Raw genomic sequence first — 12,204 nt, forward strand, 5'->3', positions numbered from 1 at the left:
CGATTCGATCAGCAAATGGCTTTGCTATTTTCATTTAATTTTGAATCAAAATGATATCGAAAACAAACTCCTTCCACTAGCTAGAAAACTTGTAAGTAAGTATTTTGACCAGCTGTAGGTGTTAAAGCCCAGCTTTGGTCAAGCTACTGCAGCTCGAACGTGGGCTGGCTCGGCCGGGGAAGTACCACCCTCTCACAGAAGATAGGCGTGAAGTAGTCTTAGATGGCTACATTTCGTCCATAGAGTTAGAGAGCCGGTAGCCCTTTTACCTCCCTTTCCTCTTCCTCTTCCCCAATCAAGGGTGGGAACGTGTCTGCATAACTCTGTCGCGGATGTCCATGGGCGACGTTACCGCCTCCATCAGATGGGCCGTCGGCTCAATAACCCCCTTTGTTATAAAAAAAAATTACCATGATTTTAGTTGCTCTTCTAGCTAGCGTCTGCTGCATTTTTTATTAGGTACTTATGAAAGAATTAAAGTTTTTGTATTAATACTCTGTTGCATTTATTATTATTATAAAGTCTTAAGGAAAACCACATTATTTGATTCTGTAGTAAATACACGTGAGGAACGCAACACTTTAAATCTACCATACCCAAACAACAACGACAAGAGATTGTATTGTTTTTCGAATAACAAATGATTCACTGTTTTCCCTCCTTTATTATTAATTTTATTAATTAGTCAATCATATGTTTTGATGTATTTCATAACATTAATTATATAAATCAACTCCTTTTTTTAATTAATAAAATTTAGTAAGACAATAAATAAACTAAACCTAACCCGTTAATGAGAGGCGTTCTTAATTTGTATGAAATATATCAGAAAAAGTTTTTGATAATGATCATCGATCCGAGTTGAATTCCATAGCACGAATGTTGTTTTTGAAATTAACTATTATAATAAAAAATGAAAATTAATGTACAATGCTAGCGAACAAGGAATACCTTATTAGTACACAATACTCAATTATTATAACGATATATGGCAACTTTGTGAAGTTACGTCAAATCCATAAATGTCATTATAGAGACAATTGACATTTCAATATCAAAACAAACCAAGTATGTTTAACGCTTCAGTATATAACCTTTATTAAACGTAATAGGTTTTTCCATTTACTTGTAAACGTGACATCGCATTACATAGTAAATGCCGTGATGTTTGGAATTTAAAATTTATAGTGCAGTCTCGCAGTAAATATCACATTAGTGGTTTAAATATTCTATTTCAAAATGGGTTGTCGTAATTTTATGCCTTTTTTAATTGTGCTGTGGACATTTTTTGCATCTTGTTGCAACACACAACTTCCGGCTGAGCCAACAATTAACCTTCATACAGGTTTAACAGAAAGAATAGGAAATTTCTCGATAGAGTTATTATATTATGCCACAAAAGAACAAGTCGAGGGAAGTAATTTAATTATTTCCCCAATAACTGTGTGGACCTCCTTAGCAGTGGTTAGCGAAGGTGCCCACGGAAATACGAAAAAAGAGTTACGTCAAGCCCTTCGAATATCCTCAAAGAAAGCCAATCAAATTAAGGAAGATTACCAGAAAATTATAAAATATCTCACAGTCCACACTGACACTATTGTTCTAAATAAATTCAATGGTCTATTTATGAATTCTAAAAATATGCCATTGCAGAGTTTCCAAAACTCAGCAAAAGAATACGACACGCGTTTAATTGAAGCTGACTTTTCGAAATCAGTGGAAACAGCAGATCGGATAAATACTGCCATCGCAAACCTCACAGACAACAGGATATCGAAATTAGTGGAACCCGCAGACATAGAAAATAGTAATTTAATATTGACAAGTGCTATATATTTTAAAGGTCAATGGAGAACGCCGTTTAATCCCAAAAACACAAGGAGGGAAAAGTTTTGCGACAGTAACGGCGTTGAAGTGGGACAAGTTAATATGATGTACATTCGTGATACATTCCCCTTTGCCAAAATTGACGATCTCCAGGCTAGAGTCATCGAGTTACCGTACGGCAAATATAATCGTACATCCATGCTCATAATGCTACCAGAAAAAGGCGTATCTTTAGATAAAATGTATTCAAATTTCCAAAAACTAACATTAGACGACGTATTTGAAGTGTTAAAGAAGAATCAGGAGGAATTCGGCGATGACGAAATAGATTGTTACATACCGAGATTCAAAATCGAGACGAGCTTGGATTTAAAATCGTCTCTAGAATACATGGATATCATCGATGTTTTCAGTGAGAGTAAAGCCGATCTGAGTGACGTTTCAATTATACATACATACATATCCAAAGTTATACACAAAGCTGAAATTGAAGTCACCGAAGAAGGCACAACAGCATCTGGTGTAACGAGATCAGATTTCGGCAACAGGATTGGTGCTATCCGCTTTGAGGCTAACCGACCATTTTGTTATATGATCATAGAGAAAATTACAAACACAATAGCATTTGGCGGTTTCTACCAAACACCTACTTTATATTAAATTACTCATATGTGATATTAAATAACTTATTATATAAAAATATATTCATTGTTCCAAACAAAGTAACATTTTATACACGGCAATACAATTAATGAGATCTGATTTATCCTTTTTAATACATATACGCTTTTTGATTATTTTAAAATTGTAAATCTTTATTGTTGATTCTAATTTCCTTGACAATGGCTGTACGAGGCGTTGTTTGTCACAACGCTCGACCCATTTTCCTGTTTGTATTGTTAGCATAGATTTAAGCTTTACTTTATATTGAGAGTATAACAATTCTTACTGTTTAATCTCCAATGAATAATAATAAATTGAAAAAAAATATTTTATGAAACCTTTATTTTTTTTTTTATTTAATCCAATTTTAATTAAACTGACGATTTTCAATTTATTTTTTTTCAAAACGATTTTGAATTGTCTTGTTATTTATATTAACAAGTATTCGTAATTTTATATTTTAATTTAAAAAACAATACAATCAACTTTGATAGTTGATAGAACAAAAAGGAGGTTTCATGAAGGAATTTATTGTTTTAATATTTTCTATGTACACCAAATGGTTTGTTTAAACTATGGACATTTAATTGTGCTTATTTTAATGTAAACGTGAATTTCTTCAATTATATTTTGTACCGTTAAAACCATGTAGAACAAATACTTGAATTAAAATAATAAGACATTAAATTTGCAGGTTCAAATCTGCTCATATGTATGATTTTCTTTATCATCTAATTTTAATTTTATTTACCATAGTAAAAGTATGATAAAGCAGGCAATAAACGCTTATTCTTAAATAAATATTATGTTTCAACCATAATCGAAATTAAATCATAACATCAATGGTATTGTAAAAGAAAATATTACCTATTATTTGACTAATATATATACACTGACATATAAGTTATTTAGAATCGAAGTTAGTGTTAGTGTTATGTTTAAATCACTCAAACGTAAAAGGTTTTTTTCCGAAGCGGGTATTTCCAAACTTCATTGATAAATCGTATATCATTAAAATCATTGTCAACAGGAAAATAAACATTCATCAAATAAACGATAAGAGGAATACTTCGAAATTTTATGACAGTTGGAAATAAATTTAAATCACTAAAATTACATTTAACATAGACGCGGGTAAATGAAAGTAAGAAATATTTTTAATACTTTAGATTTTTTGACATATTTAATATGATTGTTGTTACTTTTTTTTATGATTTGGCTTCATTCGCACTGGAGTCATGGAATATGTTGCCAATGTCAACGTTTTTATTTGTTGGACTTATTATAATCTAAAGTCCTGTAAGGAGAAAACGCGAAGGAGTTTGTCTATTGGAATAAAGACGTTCATTTAATTTTTTTTTTTTTTAAGACGACTAGTTATATTATGACCACAATCCCTGACAGGTTTTTCCGTGTTAATGACCTATATAGAATAATTTTAATTTTGATATATTGATCTTGTACTATTTTAATAACGAATTGTAGTCTACTCATAGTTATTTTATTCTGATACGAAATGCATCCGTTCTAGCTACTTAAGCTACTATATGTGTATACACACCCTTAACACAAGTTTCCATCAACACACTAAATATTATATCCCGTTTCCCGTTTCTCATTAATAAACGTAGATTGATATTTTTAAAACGCAAATATTTGATTATCAACGTAGTGTGTGACGTGACAATGCACACCGATGGTTGGGTTATAGCTGGGCTTGACCACGTACCATTTTCCTCTTACGACGGCTAAACCAATCCTACCCTACAAAAATTAAAGTAATTTCGATTGCTTTTCCCAATTTTCCTAACTATAACTGTCTTTTTGTGATCTAAGACACTCGCGAGTATAAATTGAAATAAAACTAATATTGAGGAGTTTGGACGTGGGAGGTGAACGTTTAACGACGTTAAATAGGGGCCCCTTAAACCTACACCTGGGATACCAGTCCCAGGCGCTGTTGAAGCTTCTTTCCCTACAACGCTATGGACCCGGCACCCGCACGGCGAATCCATGCAGTACTAAGAAATTGCCTCTCTTGCAAGTTACCGAAACGTCCGGAGTATGTAGCCAAAATAATTAAGATCGATTAGTAAGTCGGAGAAATATTAATTTTATTTCAACCAACTTTTTGCTTGAACCAATAAACTAAGCCTTACAGAATGGCAAAATCGTTTCGCTTATAAGTTGACTTCTGGCACTTATTAAATAATATAACTATATTAGTTAGCAAATTTAAAAAAAAACATGCGAACAAAACATGCGAACAAGTCTCCAATATAAAATACTTTTTATAACAGTAACTAAGATATTGTATAAATTATAAATAAAAGAAAATGATGTTCACGTATCTATTTTAACATTTATTTAATTATGTTCTGCTAAAATGGTTACATTTGGCAGTTTTAGCGCAAGCTTAATAATAAAAACTTATATCATATATTTTTTTTACGTGAGGTAACCCATTCGAATGATTTAAATTTAAAATTAAAAGCGTGAATTTATTTACATTTCAAGCCTATACGAAAAGGTATTTTTTATTTTATAGGATACATTCTATTATGTATAATATATCCTTTAAATTCTCTAACAATACAATCAAACCAGTTTATCCTGATAAATGGATTTATACATATATTATTTTACTTATAATTATGTATACATTATATTATACATTATGTTTAATAATTATCATAATTTACTATACACTAAGTTAACTAGCTATATAATCATACAATATTTATATACAATTATCGAATTGTTAGAAACTTAAACGGATGAAAGTGTTGACATTAAAATATTAAGACTTGTATTTTCGTGGTTAAAATTTATTTCACATTAATTGTTTTAAGTGGCCTCTCCACTTTTGTATTGTTTGAATTATTCAATTGCTTAAATAATTCATTTTTCTCGTTTGCATGTCAACTATGGAGGGTAGAAGTAAGGAGAAGCACCTTGTATGGGGACAAGTTGAAAAAAGTGTCCACTTGTAAACAGCTAATTATTACTCGAAAACTCACAGAACTAGCGCTAGTGTAGCAAAAGGAAATGATATGAAAATAGCAGTTATAAACAGAGTGAAGTGTGTTCGGTTGAAAATTTAATACTTGTCGTGACTTGTGTAGTTTTAAGAAATAAGCAATATTTAAAATCTTAACTACTTACGTAGTCCAATATTATTTAGTAAATATAACCTATAAAAATAAAATTAAAATCTTTCCCTTTGGTACTATGGCGCTATCTTAATTTGCTCCCTTTCAGCGGACACTTTTTAATACACTGAGATGGTTCTCCTTAATTCTACCCTCCATAATGTCAACTAAACTTAAGTTCAAATATTTTCTGATCTCTTCTGTCAACTGTCATCTGTCAACTGACAACTGACAAGTGACAAGTGTCATCTGTCATTTATATATTTCAAACATGTTTTGAAAATGTATTCTCAACTAGTTCTTAATTCTTATACATATCAGCGAGTACTTTTTCCATGGGTGTTTCTCCAATGGTTTTCGCGAAGAACTCCTTCTCCAATTGCTGTGGCGTGACGAGGCGGAGGAGTGGTAGAAGAAGTAGGAGCCTCCCAAACCGAGCGGGGGCCGTGCCGTGAGCTGTCCTTGTGTGAGTCATTAGCATCACTTGAGCTTGATCTTGAAGGTTTTCGATCTGGAGGGGGTCTTTTAGACCTCGGGTTTCTGTTAGAATGAAACCTATTTACATACGTATACCAAATGTGTATAAGGAATAGTTACTGCCGATATTTCTTAAGGGAGCACTGAGAAGTTTTGTTTAATTTTATACATTTTTTTAATTTATATTAACTTATGATAATTTGCAAGTATATAGTAAAACTAATTCAAAAATTTTATTGCATGTCTTAACCGTCATGATAGGTAACAAGACGAATGTGTCTTGTTACTGAAAAGTAATCAAAAATAAGCGTAAAATGTAGCATTAAAAAACCGTAAAAAAATCCGAAAAACATAGTAGATACTATTTAAATGTGTAGTTGCAGTCTTAATTATAATCATGTTATATACAATACGAGGAGGACCAATTGGTTAAAATTTAAATATGGAACCCTAACTAATAAATTAAATATGGAATCCTAACCGACTGACCAGGTTTGAAGAGCACGATGGCCTTCATACACGCGAACTCCGCGGGATCAACTAAGACTGAACGGTAGCGAGAGACCACCGCGCGGAGACGACGCCGACACTCGCCAGCACCTGGAGATAAGGATGGAGATATGGATGGAGAGTGTGGTAAAGAGAGACGGAAGATATGATAAAGGCTGCAGAAAAATGACTTATAGGTGAAACACTACCACACGTTTTCATACTGAGAATATTGAGTTTTAGCTTGATTTCAACTACATATACAGGATATTTATATACGATAAACTGGTAACGTATTTGGTTTCTGGTGCAAACATGTGGTAAGTATACTATTAAAGTACCTAAACGTGGACTCACCAGTGTCGTGTTCTGTTCCAAAGAGGGCGCTGGCTGCGGCGTCTAGTGGAGCGCACCACTGGACAGCGTTCAATAGGAACAGCTCTGACCAACCCTCCTCTAATAGAGTCACCTAGGGCAAAAGAGTCATTATTCTTCACTATTTCAAGAAAGCATAGACTACATTCAAATAGATAAAAATGAAGAAAGTATAATATTTTAATTTCGTTCATAAATCTTCGCTCTTATTAAATCAAAGTAGGTGACCGTTTGAGAAACGGTAAACGCTTCGTATGTAGTATGACGCGAACTTGTACTAGGCATACAGGAAAGGAATATCCGCGTATACAAAATATAGCTTGCATCAACGCAATTCTTAATTTACGATACCAGGAAATAGACCTAAAATTATCTTAAAATCTTATACTCCTGAAATAATAAAATATCTACTTGAAATTTTCACATTATATAAAATAAAGCCAATAAAATATTAATATATCATAAACATTTGAGATAAGAAAATAATAAATTTATAGAAATTAGAAATAAAAGTGGAACAAGACTTGCTCCTTGTGGGACCCCACCTTTAAAAGACTAACAAAGTTATTAAAATTGTTATTACGTAATAATATCATATTTGATATTTTAATAAACGTAGACTTGGACATTTTAAAGCATTATACAATAACAAAAAAACATGAATAAAACCAGTAAATTTGTTTAAAAATACGAATTTATAATAATGTTATTAAAGGGAAACTTCTTATGCGACTTCTAACAAGGTTGCGTTAGACGTTTAACGCTCCTTATGAGACAGAGCGAGAGGTAATACTTGGCGCTCAATTGTGACTCGTAAGTGATGTTAATAAAGTTTGTTTCAAAGAAACACTAAAAATTCCTGTTTTCATTGACATAACGAAAGAAAATAGTTTCTCAAACGATTTACTTCATACATTTAAAATCCTAACCTGATCTCTGAAGGCCAGTCCAGCGAATGACGGCAGGTTCCTCGCCCACTTGACCGCCATGAACAGAAGTCTGGCGGCTGTTTCCGCAGCACTCTCTATACCCAGAGGCCTGGAAGATTAACAAATATAAATAAAACTACTTAATTATATCCTTGTAATAAATTAATAATTTTCGCTGTTGTTGTTAAAACTTATCAACCAATGAAAATAGTTATCGGAATTTGCATGAAAAAAGCTTTGTAAAAACTAGGAGATGTATCTACCCAGTTTGTTTGCTTTTTCCTCGAAAGAAAGCTCTCTATGTCAGTCGAGTGATGCGACCTTAGCGTTTTTTTAACACGGTTTCCGTTTTCCGGCCCTAAAAATTTAAATTGGCTGTCCTATCTAATAGTTTTTGACAAAATCCAACCCATATAACTGGGCTGTAGAACAAGAATAAACGCCTGGGAAACAAAAAAAAACTGGGTCGCCAGTACAGCGTTCCGTTCGCTTCGCTCGCTTCACTCAATTAATAAAAAAAAATATATCTGGTTTAATAAACGCCTTTATGAATAAGTATTATTTCACATTTACCCATAAGATATACAGTTCTGTGGATAGCTGTTCGCTGGTGGAGAATACGATGAAGAATCTTCTTCATTGGTGACGTCAATACTGTCGTCTGTAATTAATAGGGATATATGAAAATAAACATACAATATCATATATATATATTAGATTGAAGACCCCATTTAGAAAGTCGAAAGCTAAAATCACTTTTCTTAAATCGTAATAAAAAAAATGTATATATATTTTTTTTATAATGAAGTGTAAAGAGTAAAGATAATATAAATTTACACCAAAATTAATTAATATTATACAAGTTAAAATAACAACAATGATAAGAAAATGTTATGTTTACTAATGTAATAAAAGATTTAAATTGTTAAAAATGTTTTGCAACCGTATCGCAGGTTTGTTCACGTAGTAAATAAGCGTTTTAAAGTTTTCATTCATATGTTTCGCCGGAAACGCTGAGTATGGAGTGTGATACAAACTTGTACTAAGGGTACGGTTAAGTCAAATTGAGGATACAACTCGTTCTCACGGAAATACAATTACCATTGTTATGTATATAGGTATATGTGTGTGAGTGTGTGTGTGTGAGTTGTGTGTGTGTCTGTGTAACTTTATAATAAAATAAGCAAAATAGTTGCCCTAAAAAAGGGTATCATTTAAATTGTTAAAAATTAGGAAATAACTAGACAATTCAAACTTACGAGTGTCTTTAAAATTAATGACCTAATAAAAGAATATTACATCAAATTTTATTAACTTACTTGAATAGTGATATACAAATTTTTTTTATAAAATAGATATTTTGAATACGCCGTGAAGGTAAGGTAGGCGTGAATACGTACGAACCTAACGTGTAACTCACCGTCACTGTCCGTTTGATGGTTTTCTGGTTCGTGAGTCGAATCCGGTGGCGGCAGGGGGGCGTAGTGTGGAGACAGAAGAGGATATCTGGCCGGGGATAAGGCCATCGCCAGAGACACCGGCGGACTGGAGGCACAACGATATAATAATTATATGACACCGATAATGGTGATAACTTTTATGATAATGAAATTTATTTCATTCAATGACACTTCTCGTAAATGTACCTTTTAAAGTATTATGTGGTTAATTAAGGAAATTTTTTTTACATTAACATTTAGTATGTATTTTATTTGACGTTTTATACTTTAGTATTATTAAAAAATGCTTGGCTGTTTGTCACGAGACCTTCGCCGATGCATTGTTCGTTTTCATTACGTAGAAGCGAAAAAACTTACTTATAACACCATAATTGCAAGATTTCATTATATCCAAGTATAATTATCTGTATATCTACATATATATCTATCATCTAAAATCCACGTCACAAATGACATGTATCTATATCTACCTATATATATATATATATATATATATATAAATGTTAAGTTGGTTTGTGTATGTTTCAAAAATTCAAAATGTTCTGCACCGATTCAGCTGAATTTTTTACAAGATATATAACAGGCTACAAGGAATGTTTTTATATATTTTTCACGATACTAACATAACCCTAAGTGCGCCATTAACCAGCCAAAACTCCGCAACGGCACCCGACTCCAAGTTAAAAAAAGAATAATGAACAACGTGGTGGTAGCAACGATTTTAACGGGGCCTTTCAAAGGTGAAGTTATCTTCGTTTCTCGAATTCCCATCATCCCGACGGATGGACCGTTTCAATTTAAAAGACTGTAGTTCCCAATTCGATCGGCGTCCGCGGTTACAATTAACAAATCTCAAGGTCAATCTTTAGAAACGTGCGGTCTAAATTTGAATGTGGACTGCTTTTCACATGGACAATTGTATGTTGCGTGTTCCAGTGTCGGAAAAAAAGATAGCCTATATATATACACAAGAAATGGAAAAACAAAAAATATTGTATTGAAAAATTTAACAAGAATAAAACATAGGTACGCTGTCTTTTGTTGTTCACAACGAGGCTTGGCAGGACACAGCTAGTTGCTTATGAATTGACACTTTCATCTCGTCTCCCCGTGGTTGATATAAAATTATCAAAAAGTAATAAAATTTTAAAGTAAAAAAATGTAGTCATATACACTAAATACACCTAGTTACATTATTTCTAATAATTTGTTTAAATATAGAATTGAAAAACAAGTGAAGAGTAGAATTTTATTATACAATTCTTATTTCAGTAATTTTCTAAATAAAATATGTACCTACATATGAAATTAAAAATTTTCTTTTAAATACAGGCTCTAAACAAGTATCTGAGTAAGCATGAGGTAAGTTGTTAAATATGTCAGGGTTGACAGACATTAATTTTAAGGCCATAATGGATTTATCGTTGGTACAATTCTTGTTTTCCTTATGAGTTATGCTATATGGGTTCTACGTATCCTTACTTGTTTGATGATTATGTTTATTTGTCCCCAATTTGCTTAATTCCGCAATTGTGTTGCTTAAATATTGTCACTGTATATGACAGCAGGATGTATGGGGTATTCATTTTAAGGAAAAAGCATACTTGTAAGAAACAAAATGCTCGCCGCCCGTGGACAAAATTAAGTATTAAATTTTCATACGAAAAATATTGCAGACAAATCAATTTTAAACAATCTGTTTTGAATGAAGGTTTGTATAATTTTGATATATGAATTATTATAAAACTTAATTAATACATTAAGAGATAATATTTTCGCAAAACTTCCTCCAAGATAAAATAAGGTGTTATTGTCAAAATTACGCATATGTTTAAAGAATATTATAACTTAATAATATAGTAAGTACTTTTATGTAACTGTTAAGTTGTCTAAAAAACAAGACCAAAGGTCTATACATTATTTGGGACACCAAAATTATTGCATATCGGTATAAGAAATAATAGAAAATTATTAATATTTTAAAGGGATGGGGGAATATAAAGTCAAAAGTGCTTTTTTATTAATGTTTTAGTTCTAATTACTGTTTCATCTAGTTTTTTTTTACAAAATTTCTATGTTTTTTTCATATTGTTATTGATGAGATTTCACATGTTAAGACGTTATATAAATAAAGAGCCTTGTAATTTTTGTGAAAACGCTACGGTAAAACATTGCTAATATTTTTTAAAAGGCGTTCTAATTTAATAGCATTACATAAAAAACTAACTTCACATGTTAGTATCAATAAAGTTATGGTAATATGAATCATAACAATTCATAAAAGGTTTCTGGTGTTTATTCAAACAAGCCTGGCCCCATAAAACTGCCATAGCCGACGCGGCGGAGCTCTACAAATATTACATTAGCATAAACGAATTCACATACAAATGATTTACTACAAGACTATGCACTCCCTCCGATTGGTAAGATTCGACTTGCCAAATATTTATGATCTCCTGGTACATTGAATTCGCAATAGGAATGTGAATATAAGTTCACATAGGTGACTTAGATTACCAAGCTATTATTTACCCGTTTCGTAAGAAGGAGGCTTTCTATTCGATTGTAAATATATTAGTTTTGAAATGATATACCATAAAAAACATTGATGACCATAAATGAATCTTATGATATAATATTATTTTTATTCATCCACTTTGTCTCTATAGACTTTTTCAAAGAAAAACAACTAAGGTATATTTAAATAGACACATGACAGCCAACCGACAGCGCCATCTATAATCTGTGTCATGCGACTTCAAGCAAAATACAACTTATATTAAACCCCTCGGGATCTATACGGAGTTTTTTGATAAATTATAACTTATATTT

The 12,204-nt window shown here is 31.9% G+C and overlaps 2 protein-coding genes across 2 annotated transcripts; one reads left to right on the forward strand and one right to left on the reverse strand.

Annotated features, from left to right (window-relative positions):
• Positions 1–1,072: 1,072 nt before the first annotated feature.
• LOC116773574 (serine protease inhibitor 77Ba-like) lies at positions 1,073–3,842 on the forward strand. The gene has a single exon (XM_032666055.2). The coding sequence runs from the start codon at positions 1,240–1,242 to the stop codon at positions 2,485–2,487; it is 1,248 nt and encodes a 415-aa protein (XP_032521946.2). The 5' UTR covers positions 1,073–1,239; the 3' UTR covers positions 2,488–3,842.
• Positions 3,843–4,829: 987 nt separating this feature from the next.
• Positions 4,830–9,691, reverse strand: LOC116773678 (photoreceptor-specific nuclear receptor-like). Its single transcript, XM_032666178.2, has 7 exons — positions 9,559–9,691; positions 9,333–9,457; positions 8,486–8,573; positions 7,913–8,021; positions 6,966–7,077; positions 6,609–6,719; positions 4,830–6,182 (listed from the first exon to the last, which is right to left on the reverse strand). Exons 2-7 carry the CDS (start codon positions 9,436–9,438, stop codon positions 5,944–5,946), a joined length of 765 nt encoding a protein of 254 aa, XP_032522069.1. The 5' UTR covers positions 9,439–9,457; positions 9,559–9,691; the 3' UTR covers positions 4,830–5,943.
• Between the last annotated feature and the right edge of the window lie 2,513 nt (positions 9,692–12,204).

Source organism: Danaus plexippus (assembly GCF_018135715.1).
Source record: "Danaus plexippus chromosome 22 unlocalized genomic scaffold, MEX_DaPlex mxdp_27, whole genome shotgun sequence".
NCBI lineage: Eukaryota > Metazoa > Arthropoda > Insecta > Lepidoptera > Nymphalidae > Danaus > Danaus plexippus.